The 15,958-nt window shown below is 42.3% G+C and overlaps 2 protein-coding genes across 11 annotated transcripts in view; one reads left to right on the top strand and one right to left on the bottom strand.

The window, feature by feature from the left end:
* Window positions 1-15,958, top strand: part of pcsk5b (proprotein convertase subtilisin/kexin type 5b) — a 679,955-nt gene that overhangs the window by 5,800 nt on the left and 658,197 nt on the right. For 4 of the 5 annotated variants that reach the window (XM_085986077.1, XM_085986086.1, XM_085986109.1 and 1 more), the window contains exon 2: window positions 10,083-10,187. In XM_085986077.1, coding sequence (XP_085842203.1) covers window positions 10,083-10,187 — 105 coding nt within the window. Of the gene's footprint in view, window positions 1-10,082; window positions 10,188-15,958 lie in introns of those variants that run through there. The other variant, XM_085986095.1, reaches the window with a different exon arrangement.
* carnmt1 (carnosine N-methyltransferase 1) overlaps window positions 1-15,958 on the bottom strand; it is a 1,199,612-nt gene that overhangs the window by 709,976 nt on the left and 473,678 nt on the right. The gene's annotated exons all lie outside the window — the stretch shown is intronic.

Genomic DNA, 15,958 nt, shown 5'->3' with positions numbered 1-15,958 from the left:
TCCAATATAATTCAGCAGTCCCAGTGAAAATCTGTTTTGGTTAGGAGACTGACAGTGATTTGGGGCACTATCCTACCTCCTTTGATTTAAATTGAGCTCAATTGTTGAGAGAGAATGTCTTTGTGCTTTCAATTATCCATAATTCATCACTAATTTTCAGTTTTATTTGGAGTCCCCCCAAGAGTGATTGGTGTGTGAAATAGGAATGTCACACTAGTGCAGTAAGGTCTAATGACTGTGTTTGATGGGTAATACAGTTCCAGTACTGCTACCAAATGTTGACCTTGGTGAGCACAAAATATTTTGCCAAAATATTTCAAAGAGAAAGCAGAATGAAAAGATATCAACCATTGGGAATATTTGCACTTTAAAATGCAAGACAAGAAGAAAAGAAAATTTGGGTCGTTCTGTTAGGTCTTGATTCAGAATGTAGAACATTTCTTTCAGACCCTTTTGTCTGTCAAATACTGTTAAATCAGGAATGTGTCTTAATGTGCACCCCTGATGGAACTGAATGTTGAATGTAATTTATGACAAATGTGAAACCTGTACTCCTGTTCCCTTTATGCTTCACTTTAGTGTCTGTTCTCTTTTAAGTTATGTGGCAATATAATGCTGTTGGCAAGACAGTGAGAACATTTTAAGAAACAATTCAAACTGTAGATTGTATAATTGCAATGCAATAGGAATCTGAGGTGATTTAAGATGTGCTAACTGTACATGCACAACCTCCCATCTGCCATTTATTTCATCGTGCTTCCAGTATGACATCGATGGATGGATTTGGCTTAAACCAGAATTGCATTTTTCACTTCTGCTCTCGTAAGATAGTTCAGGTTGATTATTATTATGTGACTCACTGCCCAGATGTACTCTGATCTTGATTGATATTGGAACACATTTTCCCATTGGATAGTTCCTTCCAATATGTTCGTCACAAAAAACTACATGGCCAAAAATATTGTGGTCCTTCAATATTAAACAAATCCTAAATGTTACAGGTGCTAGACTTGTCCATATTTGCCATCTTTAGGTTCTGTTTACACACACTTGTTGTTTTATTAAAATCTGCTGGTTGCTACTAGCGCACTTAATTAATAGACTATTTATTAAAAAGGCAGAATTAGTACTGCACCAACCTGGGCTCGACATTGACTCCTTCAGTCAATTATTGGACTTGTGAAAATTGGACCGAGGCAGTTGAGTGGACTCCTAGTATTGAATGCTTGCTATTCTGTAAGCCGTGAAGCTAGTTCAGTGACCTTGTGTGTTTACTCTTGTGTGGATCACATTGATATTCGGTCTTGCTGCTCTCCTCCTGATGCCACAGGGTTTCCTTGGTAATTCATTTGGAGGAAACCTGATCAAATTGTGAAGTCTGTGGCTACTCAGCAACACATGTAGATTGACTGAATAGAGAAGGTTGATTCTTCGATCCTTCCCTTTTACCTCTTCTCACCCCCTCCCATTTTTAGATTATCTTGAGGCGTGGGTGATGCTGGCAAGATTGGATATATTGCTCATCCCTAGTTGTCCTGAGAAGGTGGGACTGAGCCTTCTTCATTCATAGAATCACAAGTTTATGGCACAAAAGGAGGCCATTCGGCCATTGTGTCTGTGCTGGCTGAGAAAGAGCTATCCAGCCTAATCCACTTTCCAGCTCTTGGTCCATAGCCCTGTAGGTTACGGCATTTCAACTGCATATCCAAGTATTTTTTAAATGTGATAAGGGTCTCTGCCTCTACCACCCTTTCAGGCAGTGAGTTCCAGACCACCACCACCCTCTGGGTGAAAAAAGTTCTCCTCCACTCCCCTCTAATCCTTCTACCAATTACTTTAAATCTATGCCCCCCTAATTCTTGACCTCTCTGCTAAGGGGAATAGCTTCTTTGTATCCACTCTGTCTAGGCCCCTCATAATTTTATACACCTCAATTAGGCCTCCCCTCAGCCTCCTCTGTTCCAAAGAAAACAACCCCAGCCTATCTAATCTTTCCTCATAGCTAAACTTCTCCAGTCCTGGCAACATTCTCGTAAATCTCCCCTCTACCCTCTCTAGTGCAATCACATCCTTCCTGTAATGTGGTGACCAGAACTGTACGCAGTACTCTAGCTGTGGCCTAACTAGTGTTTTATACAGTTCTAGCATAACCTCCCTGCTCTTGTATTCTATGCCTCGGCTAATAAAGGAAAGTATCTCGTATGCCTTCTTAACCACCTTATCTACCTGTCCTGCTACCTTCAGGGATCTGTGAACATGTACTCCAATGTCCCTCTGATCCTCTACACTTCTCAGTATTCTACCATTTATTGTGTATTCCCTTGCCTTGTTAGCCCTCCCCAAGTGCATTACCTCACACTTCTCTGGATTGAATTCCATTTGCCACTGTTCTGCCCACCTGCCCAGTCCATTGATATCTTCCTGCAGTCTACTGCTTTCTTCTCTATCGACCACCTGGCCAATTTTTGTATCATCTGTAAACTTCTTAATCATGGCCCCGACATTCAAGTCCAAATCATTGATATATACCACAAAAAGCAAGGGACCTTGTACTGAGCCCTGCGGAACCCCACTGGAAACAGCCTTCCAGTCACAATAACACCCGTCGACCACTACCCTTTGCTTCCTGCCACTAAGCCAATTTAGGATCCAACTTGCCACATTCCCTTGGATTCCATGGGCTTTTACTATTCTGACCGGCCTGCCATGTGGGACCTTATCAAAAGCCTTGCTAAAATCCATGTAGATTACATCAATCGCGCTAACCTCATTGATGATCCTCTCACAATTCAGTCAAGTTAGTCAGACGCGACCTTTCCTTAACAAATCCATGCTGACTGTCCTTGATTGATTCGTGCCTTTCTAAATGACTAATACTGTCCCTCAATTTTTTTCCAATAATTTGGCCACCACAGAGGTTAGGCTGACTGGCTTGTATTTACTCGGTCTATCCCTTTCTCCTTTTTTAAACAACGGTACAGCATTGGCAGTCCTCTGGCTACAGTTGTGGTGCCAGAGAGGATTGGATAATGATGGTCAGAGCCTCTGCTATTTCCTCCAACTTATCTACTTTCAAAGATGCTAAATCCCCCTCTCACTATGTTTATCTCATCTAATATTTCACACTCCTCCTCCTTAACTACAATATCTGCATCGTCCCTCTCTTGTGAAGACGGTCACAAATTATTCATTAAGAGCCATACCCACATCTTCCACCTCCACACACAGGTTAACTTTTTGGTCTCTAATAGGCCCTATGCTTTCCTTGGTCATCCTCTTGCTCTTTATGTATTTATAAAACACCTTTTGGGTTTTCCTTGATGTTACTTGCTAATATTTTTTCATGGCCTCTGTCTGCTTTCCTAATTTGTTTTTTAATTTCACCCCAGCACTTTCTATACTCCTCTAGGCTTTCTGCAGTATTGGGCTCTTGGTATCTGACAAAACCTTCCCTTTTTTTTCTCCTCCTTATCCTACCCTCTCTGCTCCTTGACATCCAGGGGGCCCTAGATTTGGGATTCCCACCCTTTTTCTGTGTGGGCACATAGTGAGGGTTCAGAGTCAATATCTCCTCCTTGAAGGCCTGCCTCCCAATGCTCGGACACTGATTTTACTTTCAGGTAGATGTTTCCAGTTCACTTTTGCTAAATCACATCTCCGCTTAGTAAAATTGGCCTTTTCCCCAATTGAGAACTTTTACTCTTGGTCTATTTTTGCCCTTTTCCATAACTACACTAAATCTAACTGAATTATGGTCACTAGTGCCAAAATTAATTAGTTCAGTTTAAATTGTTGGGAGGGAGAAGTCTTTGGGAGTTGGTTTTGATGGTCTTTTTAAATAGTTTTGCAGCATGGAAAATTAATGCTTCAAGCCACATTAGAAGCTTCTAACTCTCTTTGGTGAATTGACCAAATTGTAGAATGGTTTTCACTAACAAGAACATGTCAGCCGTCTCCTGTTTCTGTGCCTGTTGCTCTTCTGACTAACGTGTGTCTTTTTGCTTGATTCTAAAATAGTTGAGCCAACATGTGGCTGTGGTGGATGGCTATATTAATATAATACAAATTCAGCTTCAAGTCTATTCATATATGTTTATATACTTTTTCAAAGAAATATGGAGTTTGGCTCCATGGAGCCTACCAGTGACTGCAAATGTCAGCTGTCAATCACAGGAGCCTGACCCTGTGTAGTCCATACATGTACAGCAGGGAATGGCTGGAAGTTGAAACTACTGTATTTCCCCAGTTCCCACCACCATATGATTTAATCCTGAACCATCAGGAGATCTATTCAAGGTAGAAATTCACAATTTCCTTAATCAATTGTCAAATTTTATACATTCTGGACCAATTCTCCCTTTTTGTGCTTGGGCATAAATGGTCTGAGCTGTGCACAGGGAAAGTTTAGTTAGGGAAGATTGCACGTCCGTTACTGAGCCCACCTGTTAATTTTAAGCGAATGGAATATTGAGCAGGCTTTCTTTATGGCTATGCGATTTCTCCATGCTTGATTTTTTTTTTTCTTTATGCCCATGCACTAAAAAGGAATATCTGCCCCTCTGAGTGTAAGTTCTTAGGTAATTTATAAAACTAACCAGTAGAATGTTTGTTTGGCTTGGTCTTTTAATCATCTTGCAACCATAAGCTTATCAATTTTGGCACTGTTCATCTTGCATTACCTTGTTTTGACACACATTGTATATTCACACATTTTCTCGTTGCCATCCTTTCCCCCAAAAGATGAACAGTTCTAATGGCATTGGCAGCCCTCCCGTACCAAATCATCATTTTTCATGTACAAGTCTAGACAGTGAGTGTTGGTAAGCCATTCAACTGAGGGTGGCATCACTGTCGGGCACAACCCTGCCCTCAGTCAATGTTCCCGCAAACTGTTACCCAGTGACTCTAATCACCAGGAGCCTTGGCCAACATTTGAAGTGAGTTACTTTTCAGCAGCAAATTTATATAAACCAAGTATATTCAGGATTTTAAGTCTTGTCTTTGTTATATTTTAGCTGGCTCTATAATTGTTTCAATGTTGTGATGTTTTAATACAACCCTGGAAAACGATAGTCACTAAAAGACCATGGGTGAATGACCTTCCATCTTTAATAAACTGACGTACACCCTTCCCCTCTCCTGCTCCAACAACATTTTACTAGACATTTTTTTTATTCATACTTTTTCTTTTATCAAGAATCTGCATTTGATCCTCCCATTGTCCTTTTTAATGATTAGATTCCCTTGATTCATGTTCCAGTAACCTTTTTTGTGAAGTGAGGTTACTTTTCAGCAGCAAATTTATATAAGCAAGTAGATATTATTCTTTCCCAGAAATCAAATGTTTTGGTACGAGTTAATCTGAAGGTTTCTGTTTATCTTGTCCTTATCTTTCTGATGGGGCCTCTTTGTAAACTAGACCTTGTGACTTAATGGGACCCACCACGTCATGTTTAAAACTGCTCTGTCCTGTAACTCAATCTGAAATGATTTGAAGCACTTGCATGTCCCTTTTTAGGGTTTGCGGATGCCTCAAATAGCCCAAGGAGGTGTGTGCTAGGATGGCTGGCTCTCGCTGTGATACTGAGGACATTAGCCAATGGACACCAATTATATACAGTGAAAAGGTACCTGGTAATTGTTACCCAGTGAATCTAGTTTGTGTGAACTTTGAGGGCAAGATTGCAGCTGACTGTGATGCTACCTCCACAGTTGAATGGCTTACCAACACTCAATGTCTAGACTTGTACATGAAAAATGATGATTTGGGTACTGGAGGGCTGCCAATGCCATTAGAACTGTTCACCATCTTTTGGAGGAAAGGATGGTAATGAGAGAATCTGTGAATAACTTGACACATGTTTATGCAAACAAGGTCGTTGGTGCTAAGCTCCTTCTACCCTGCTATGTTGCATTATTCCACAAACTAATGCATATACCTGGGTGTGAGCTGCACCTTGGTAAACTGTAAAATCTCCCAACTGCTTTCTTTTGTGCATTGCTTCAGATGCCTGACATCAGTATTCAAAAAAGTCTCATGATAGAGCAGAACAAATATTAAGTAATGCAGAGGTTTTAGTGGATTATTGGAACTTAAAATCAATATTATCATAAACTTTATTGTCATTGTTAGTGCACAAGTGCAGTACAACGAAATGTAGGCTTGCGGCTCCCGAGAGTGTACATTTAGATTAAGACATTTAAACATTCAACATACATTTGGCTTGAAATACATTAACATAAACATAACCATAATAAAGTGCATTGGCAGATGTGCAGGCTTTAGAGTTTATTTGTGGAGATCAGTAGGATGACAGCCCTGGGAAAGAAGCTGTTCCTAAATCTGGTCGTATGGGTGCGAATGCATCTGTAGCGTCTCCCAGATGGCAGGAGGGCGAACTGGCTGGGGTGGGTAGGGTCTTTGATGATGGTCCGTGACCTCCGTAAACAGCGTTTCTGGTATATGTGCTCTATGGTCGGTAGCCGGGTGCCGGTAATGCGTTGGGCAGTTTTGACTACCCGCTGCAGGGCTTTCCGGTCATAGTAGCTACAGCTGCCATACCATACTGTGATACAGTTCATCAGGATGCTCTCTATTGTGCTGCGGTAAAAGTTACAGGGGTGACAGGTTACATCTCTTCAGCCTCCTTAGGAAATATAGGCGCTGCTGGGCCTTCTTCACCAGAGAGGAGGTATTGAGGGACCAGGAGAGGTCTTCCATGATGTGGACTCCGAGGAACTTAAAGCTGTCCACCCTTTCCACCACAGCCCCATGGATGTGGATGGGGGTGTGACTTCCGCCTTTCGACTTCCTGAAGTCCACAATGATTTATTTGGTTTTCTTGATGTTAAGGGCCAGGTTGTTATCGGCGCACCACTTCACGAGATGCTGGACCTCCTCCCTGTAGGCGGACTCATCGTTGTTGGTGATCTGGCCTACCACCGTGGTATCATCCGCAAACTTGATGATGGTGTTGGAACCATGAACAGCCACACAGTCGTGGGTGAAGAGGGAGTAGAGGAGCGGGCTCAGCACACATCCTTGTGGGGCCCCCGTGTTCAGGGTCGGGGGGGGTGGAGGTGTGGTTACCTAATTTGACAGACTGGGGTCTGTTTGTTAGGAAGTCCAGGGTCCAGTTGCAGAGGGAAGTGTTCAGGCCAAGAGTGTGGAGTTTGGTGGCCAGCTTGTTGGGGACGATAGTGTTGAATGCTGAGCTGTAGTCTATGAACAGCATTCTGATGTAGGCCTCCTTACCATCTAGGTGATTCAGTGCCGAGTGTAGAGCAGTTGTGATTGCATCCTCCGTTGATCTGTTTGCACGATAGGCAAACTGGTGTTGGTCAAGAGAGGCGGGAACACTGGCTTTGATGTGAGCCAGGACCAGTCTCTCTCAACACTTCATTATGATGGGTGTGAGTGCGACAGGTCGATAGTCGTTCAGGCACGTCACAGCCGTTTGTTTTGGCACAGGAATAATGGTAGCGGTCTTGAAGCATGTAGGGACTACTGCCTGGGCCAATGACAGATTGAAGATGGCGGTGAAGACATCAGCCAGCTGATCACATTCCTTGAGTACCCGTCCAGGGATGCTATCCGGTCCAGCAGCCTTTCGTGTGTTCACTCCGTGTAGAACACCCCTTACGTCGGAGGTCGACAGAGTGAGCACCTGGTCTTCCGGGGGTGGCAAGGCTTTGGTAGCCGGCTCCCTGTTGTCCCTGTCGAAGCGAGCGTAGAAGTTGTTAAGCTCCTCCGGAAGGGAGGCATCGCTAACCGGGGGGCTGGTGTTTTTACTCTTGTAGTCAGTGATGGACTGGATGCCTTGCCACATGTGCCGGGGGTCCGAGTTGTTGTGGAAATGATCCTCTATCCGCAGTGTCTGTTTCCTTTTGGCAGTCCAGATACCCTTTTTTAGGTTGGTCCTAGCTGCACTGTAAGCCGCTGCGTCGCGTGCTTTCAACAGCGAGCGGACCTCCCTGTTCATCCAGGGTTTCTGGTTGGGGTATGTCCTGATATTTTTATGGGTCGTGATGACCTCGACGCAACTGTTAATGTAGAATAGCACTGTGGATGCGTATAAAACTAAGATGAAACCTTTCCCCCTGCTTCAAGCATCAGCTGAAGTTGGCTGCCTTAGATCTGAAGTGCATAACCTCAAACTTTCCCACATTGAACTGTTTTGCCCATTTGTGAATTTGTCTATGTTCCTTTGTAACCACCTTCTCCCATCTACACCATTTGCTATGCCTCCCAACTTAGTGTTCTCTTCAAACATGGATAGATAACTCTCTTCCCCCAGTACAAATTCCGGGGAGCACCTCTTGTTGCATCCCACCATTCTGAGAACAAACCTGTTATCCCTACTCTACCTCCTACCTCCCAACCAATTACCAACCCATGTCACAAGGTTACCTCCAATTCCATGAGCCCTCATTTTTGCTGCTAATCTCATGTGCGGAACCCTATCAGAAGCCTTCTGGAAGTCCATATAGACAACATCCATAGATACTCCCCTATATGCCGTGCTAGTGACCTCTTCAAAATATTCAACTATATCCATCAGACATGACCTACCTTTTACAAATCTATGCTGACACTCTTTTTGATTAGTTGATACTTGTCCATGTGCTCAGTCACTGTCTCTGATTGATTCCAATAATTTATCAATTGTGGGGAAGTTAACAGGCCTGTATTACCTGGTTTCTCCCTCCCTTTAAATAATGAAGTGCCCTCCACAACACACACCTTCTGAGAATGTGGATTAGATTCAAATGAAATGCCTATTGAGAATGGTGCTTCTCATGTATGCTATCAGCTTGATACAATGAACATTTAAGACTTTCCAGCAAATAGTCACTCCCAATATGTTGGAATGGCTTCATTATGTGAGCTCAATGGCAGCTTGACTGGGCAATCCCCAGGCATGGAGAGCTGGATGAGTTGAAGGTCAAACCTTTGGCTTCCTGTCCAGTATAAACCGCACCCCACCCCTTCTCCCCCGCCACCCACCCCCCAGAGAATTTACAGAAATCCAGAGTAGAAGTCACTGAGTGAGAGCTCCTTGCTTAGGTTTAGTGCAACTAGCTTCAGGGAAATTGCTGGTCAGAAAAGTGCATTTAAGGGATTGTGTGGCCTGCTTTATTTTCTACATTACGAGGACCATTATAAAATATTTGAATTCATTGTAAATGCTAGTCTGTTCATATTGTATATCAAATAAATTATAATGGCCTCTTCTAATTAGCATGTTCATCGGTACAGCTTCTGGATGGTAGGACAAACGTGGGGATGAGAGATTGCAGTATCCAGTTCATATAATGAATTGCATTATGACTCAATATTGGTCAGTAAGCATGAACATCTGATCGTAGGACATGGGGTCCACTACCACGGCGACTGGTCACGCTGAACTCTATAGAATATCTAGCGCAGAGCTGAAATTTGTAATAGAAGATATGGGGATTTTAAGACTTATTTTGTACTTTGGTCCTTTCAATCAGATTGATAAGTCTACTAACTGAATCTTGTAAGTTTACACAGCTGAGCAATCTTAATTTGTCGTCCATAAATGTAATGCTTCACAGAAAAGACTTTAAAATTCTAACAGGTCATCAAGTCCTTATTTGTGTGGAATTTCTTGCTTGTGAGCAAATGATTCTTGTTGACAAACCTCAGTTTGAAGTTCTTCTACACCCACTGCTAATAGTGTGAGCGATGGCAATTGACAGTCCCTTATATCGCAGTAAGCTGCACTTTTTTTGGTGCTTCTATTGTGATTATTTAAACTGTGTAGAGGCAGCAAGGAGCTCCTGTCATGACAGTTTTGTCAATAGTGTGCAAGCAAATTCCGTCTACACTAGGGCTTGAAAACTGCTTAGGCTTGAAAACCAAATGAGCCCATGAAAAGAGATGCGTTTTGTATCATGTTGCTTTTTTCTGTGAAAGATGATCCCGAGGGTCGGAATAACATTTGAGATCACCTAGATTAAATTAAACTGAATAATTTATCAAAGACACACAAAAGGTAGAGAGTTGAGTATTTTGATGAAAATGTAAGCATTAAATTATTTTCTTTACTTTCCAGATCGGGTCCTTGAAAGACTACTACCACTTTTATCACAGTAGGACAATGAAACGGTCAACAATTTCCAGTAGAGGAACGCATAGCTTCATCTCAATGGAACCAAAGGTGCGCAGATTCTGGAAACCTTTTTGTTTTTATTTCAATAGAGTGGCAAACCTTTAGTCACAGAGATGGGTTGTTTCATTATTAATTAGAAATGTCATACTAGGAAATGATCTGTGATTAAGTGTTTAACTTGGGAGAGTTGACGCATGCTATCTGATAACTGTGGAAGGGAACAATGTTGAAAGGACTGGGTTAGACTTGGAGTGTTCAGTAGATAGTGTAGAATAGTGAGATCACGAAGGGGCATGGAATATTCATTGACTCTAATTAATCAAGGAGATATTTGAATATTGCACCGATCAGTCACAAAACTTCAAAAGGGTTCACTTCATAAAATATCTGATTTAAGTAATGTGGTGGTGGCTACAGTTTGAGTGGATGGTGTTTCAGCTAATGAAGGTCAAAAATAAGCGCAGTGCAAAACTTGACCAAGCCAACACTGCAGTATAATGTGGATCAATGCAAAGTTATCCACTTTGGTGGCAAAAACAAGAAGACAGATTATTATCTGAATGGCAATAGATTGTAAAGGGGGAAGTGCAATGAGACCTGGGTGTCCTTGTGCACCAGTCGCTGAAGGTAAGCATGCAGGTGCAGCAGGTGGTTAAGAAGGCAAATGGTATGTTGGCCTTCATAGCGAGAGGATTTGAGTACAGGAGCAAGGATGTCTTGCTGCAGTTGTACAGGGCCTTGGTGAGACCACACCTTGAGTATTGTGTGCAGTTTTGGTCGCCTTATCTGAGGAAGGATGTTCTTGCCATGGAGGGAGTGCAGCGAAGATTCACCAGACTGATACCTAGGATGGCAGGAATGACGTATGAAGAGAGATTGGGTCGATTGGGCTTATATTCGCTGGAGTTTAGAAGAATGAGAGGGGATCTCATTGAAACTTATAAAATTCTAACAGGACTAGACAGACTAGATGCTGGAAGGACGTTCCCGATGGCAGGGGAGTCCAGAACCAGGGGTCACAGTCTAAGGATAAGGAGTAAGCCATTTAGGACAGAGATGAGGAGGAATTTCTTCACCCAGAGAGTGGTGAACCTGTGGAATTCTGTACCACAGAAGGCGGTTGAGGCCAATTCATTAAATATATTCAAGGAGTTAGATATATTTCTTAAGGCTAAAGGGATCAAGGGATATGGGGAGAAAGCAGGGACAGGGTACTGAATTTGGATGATCAGCCATGATCTCATTAAATGGCGAAATAGGCTCGAGGGGCCGAATGGCCTACTCCTGCTCCTATCTTCTATGTAATTCTAAAATCATAAGCATAATTCTGGAAATCGCTACCAATTGTCAGGATTTACATGTCCGTATAGCTTTTACTCTTTCTATGGTGTGAATTATTGTTCCTTTGGGCAGTGACATTAGCATTTAATCCCACAAAATAACTAGAGTCTACCATATAATTTATGACTCCGTCACATCTGATTTCATTGAAGTAGGGTTTAAAGAACATGTCCTTCAGTTGGTCTCGGTAGCCTAAATCAAATTTAAAATAAACTGAGAAATAGGACCTTTCCACTGCAAGTTAACTTTGAGCTGCAAAAGTTGAACTTGAGCCTTGTGATTATGTTATTACTTAAGGACCTTGCTATGTTCCGGTCTATGGAGCCATGATGGGACCTTGACTTGTGCTAATCAGTGAACTATTTGTACAGCCTGTGAGGAGGTTGAGCTGTGCAGTGTGGTTGTCCTAGAATTTCATACCCATTATAGATAATGGTGCATAAACTAAAATTATTTGGGTTATGTGGAAAATAGTTTTTATTTAATCTTTTAAATCATTTTTTATGTTGTAAAATTGGTGCCACTAATTTTGCAGCATGTAAAAATGATTTCAAATGAAATGAGGGTATAGAACAGCAGACAATATAGGTAATCCTAGGGAATTTGAGATTCATCTAACAATTTCCTACTCATTCTATCATAAGACTACAATGCTATGGTGCTTTTTCTTCCCCCTAGATGATGCCAAGTTTGGGCTTCTAAAACAGAGACTGGACATTGCTAATCACTAGTTCCTGATTATTTTGTCTCCTCCTATTCTTTTCAACCTGATGGTGTACCTGCATCATACATTAAAGGTGGTATATAAATGCAAATTGCTGTTAGCTTGTCAACTTCTGAGCTACTGTTGGAGGGAACATGGTAACGCTGCTGCACATTAGAAAAATGTACTCCTTGAATTTACTTGTGTATGCTTTTAAATTTCTCTTGGGCACAATAAAATGAGAGTGGCTGTGCAAATTTTCTTTGAATAGCAATTATTGGACTCTATAGTGGTGCCTGAATGTAATGAACAATTCAAGCTAAATGGCTCCAACCTTTGTTTGTTTGAACAAAGCTAATTGATAACGGTAACTCTACCACTTAAGAACTGAGACTGCACACGTACAAACCCATTGTTCATTTTCAACTATTATTAGTGATGGTGCAGTTTCAAATTTCCTATATGGGCACTTTAATATGTGGAAAGCAGTACATATCAAAATTCTAGAATGTTTTAATCCAAGTATTAGCTTGATGTTTTTTTGTAGTTTGGTTTCTGTTTAATTGCATCTCTTGCTTTGTTCTTTTGTTGTGCCGTTTAACTTTGCAGCCATTGGCAGTCCTGAAGTAAGCAAGATACTGCAAGTGGCTTTAGTGTATATAATTCCCTGAGATCCAGTTTTGGTCTTTGCCTCTTGCAATGTTGTCTTTGCTGTAGGTGGAAGGAACATTTTGTTTGGTCATGTGCTAAGTGACTATCAAATCTGGAATAACTCCGTGCCACAACAGGTAGTGGATTTACTCACCGAGCAGCCGGGACCTGAAGAACTTGGCTCAGTCTTGGTTGAACGCAGGAAAGAATATCTATATAATGTAGTTATTCTTTATAGAGGGAGGGAAAGTTTTTTGTTTGAGGATAGCCGTTCACTGTATAAGTTCTAGTTAGTCATCTGCACTTTTAAGTCTCAAAGTAGAATTGTGACAGTTTCCATCTGGCTTTTTTGCTCCACAAAATGTGGCCTTGCTAAACAAAGCCTCTAATTGAAAGAAAAAAGTTTTAGGTGCTTATTATTCTAATGAGTACTCCTGAAATTGTGGCTCCTTTAACTTTTAAGTACATGCTCCATGGCTCATTTAAGCAACATAAACAGCTTTATAGTAGAAGCCTTGTCTTTTAATCTAAACTTGGTTATTGAGAGTTCACTGAACATTTTTCTTTTCCCTCCCTCTTTCAAAGCACTTGTTTATAGATCATGGTTGTCCATAAGTCATTAAATGTAACTTTTAATGTGTGGTTGAGGGGCACAATGATGATGATGATGATGATGTCTGTGGTTAAGAAGTGATGGAGCAGGATGGCGGCACACAGTCTGTAGCCAAGAGGGTGTGCACTTTTTTCCCCAAAGGAACTGAACAGTGAAATATTTTAGTCTTTGCATAGACCACTATAATTTATGCTGTACAATGAAGCAAAGAACTACTCTCTAACGATGGGAAACCCTTCACACCCAATACCAAAACCTACTGTGAATTCACCATTGAAAATAGTGCTTTATATTTGGGAATTTGCTTAAATTACCTTTTATAGCTCTGGCATGCCACTGTTTAGACTGCAATAAAATGTAGTTTCTTTCTGATAGTCACCTAATATTCTTTAGAATTATAAAGTAGATGATGATGATAAAAATGCTCTTACAGGTCACTAATGTCTACTTATAGCTCCTCTTACTCTGTTAACTAACAGCAACACCACCTCTCATTTATATAATGCTTTTCAATGTAGAAAAATGTCCCAAAGTGCTTCAGAGAGGTGAGCAAAATTTGGGTGCTGAACCAAAGAAGGATGGGTGACAAAAACTTGGTCAAAGAGAAGTTTTTACAGGGGGTCTTAAAGGATGGCAGAACATTGGAGAAGCAGAGGGAATTCCATGAGCATTCAAATGGGATGCAAACGTCTGGTTCAGAAGGGGATGGAGTTGGTAGCAAAGAATTTTGAGCAAAGACGGTGGCTTTGATCTTAATGTTTACCTGGAGGAAGTTATGACTGCCCCAAGATTGGATGTCTGCCAAGCAGTCTGATTAGGTGATGGAGAGGTAGAACGTATGAACATAAAAAAATAATGGGTTGTAAAAGACCAGCTGGTCCATCAAGCCTGCTGCACACCTCATGATGGCTGGAGCATCATGACTAGATGGCAAAGAACAGATACTTGCCTTCTATATGATGCAGTCAAGGAGCTGGGAGAAATTACTGTTCAAGTGGAAGCTGATCTCATGGCTTTGGATGATGATACCAAGAGGCAGTATTTAAATGAGTAGGGTGAAAGTGCAAGGATGAATCTTGGGGACTCCGGAGGTGGCGAAGGAAGGCAAAGCTATTACTAGAGATGCTGCAGCTATGATTTGGATAAGTAAGAGTGAAACCAAACAAAGGCAGTACCAAGAAGCTGCACAACAGAAGGGAGACATAGGATGATGGTGCACCGAGGTCAACATAGGAACTGGAGTAGGCCATTTAGCTCCTCGAGCCTGTTCTGCCATTCGTTTAGATCAGGGGTGGGCAATTATTTGGGCTGGAGAGCCGCTTAACAAGTTTTGATGAGCTGTTGAGGGCCGCACACCAATGTTCACCCTAAAGTGCCCGGGCGAGGTCCCACGCAGGCCGCTCATCAGCTCTTGTCGTTGGAAGAGATACAGCGCAGCAAATTTAAAGTGACCACGCACGTTGGTGAGAGCAAAGTGTTAAATTTGAAACCGGCCAACTCAATTTACCTGGAGTCCTTGTGCTCCGGGATCCACTCGCGTATCTAAGACAGCGATGAGAACCCCACTGCCGTTGAGCTTTGCGTACCGGGAGAGGAAATGCGCAGCGCCAGTCTCTTTCTTCAGTAACAGTCATCGAAATGAGCAGCCGTGATTCGACTCCGACTAATGTGCAACTTGAGCTCCGGCTTGCGTTCTTTTTCTGTCCTGTCCAGTGGACCCGAGGGCTGTATTTAGCCCACCACTGGGCTAGACGCTCCCCCGCTCTTTACTGAGGAAACTCCCAGAAACGGCAGGGACCCGACGTAACTGGGTCTGCACCAGAGTTACGCCGGGAGACTGGCAGTACCCCCGCAGAATTCAGACAACACCTTTCACCCAATTGCACCAATAAACAAAAGTAGCATTTTATAACGCACTGGAATGAAATTAAGCCCAGGATTAATTTTGAATTAGTCGCTAAAATTCCTTCAGGGAAGTTGAGACTAAAAACTCACCAAGTTTTTTTTAAAAAAAAAAAGGTTCCAAGTAAACAATTTTCCAATCTATTCGATTCTTTCAATTCCGAGTCATGCTGCCAATAATAATAATTCAACTTTATTGTCATTGTACAATGCACAACGAAATGTGATCTTGCAAGCTCCCATGAGTCCAGTACAAATAACATTAACATTAAACGTAAATAGCACCATCCTGGGAGAAGCAAAGCCACTGCGTCTGTGCACGCCGCCATTCCATTTCCACCATTCCTCCTGTCCGACAATCTTCAGCCCAATGCCCGGGCCTGCTCACCAGCCGCCCCTCCCGGGGCTCCGTCCGTGACCTTCTCACCAACCGCCCCTCCTCGGGGCTCCTTCCGTGACCACCTGCACCTGGTCTTCCCTGATGGTCACCCCTCCAGGTACTAACCAGGCCTGGCTCTGCTTAGCTTCCAAGCCTTGCCAGTGACCCTGTCCCTAGTCCCAGGAACAGGGCTATTTTATATATTTAAAGTATTCATGTTATCTCGCATA

This window comes from Somniosus microcephalus, chromosome 1, assembly GCF_052327205.1.
Source record: "Somniosus microcephalus isolate GS21.2 chromosome 1, FLI_Smic_1.0, whole genome shotgun sequence".
Taxonomy (NCBI): Eukaryota; Metazoa; Chordata; class Chondrichthyes; order Squaliformes; family Somniosidae; genus Somniosus; species Somniosus microcephalus.
The sequence above is the reverse complement of the archived record's forward strand: the minus strand, read 5'-3'. Positions and strand labels throughout refer to the sequence as shown.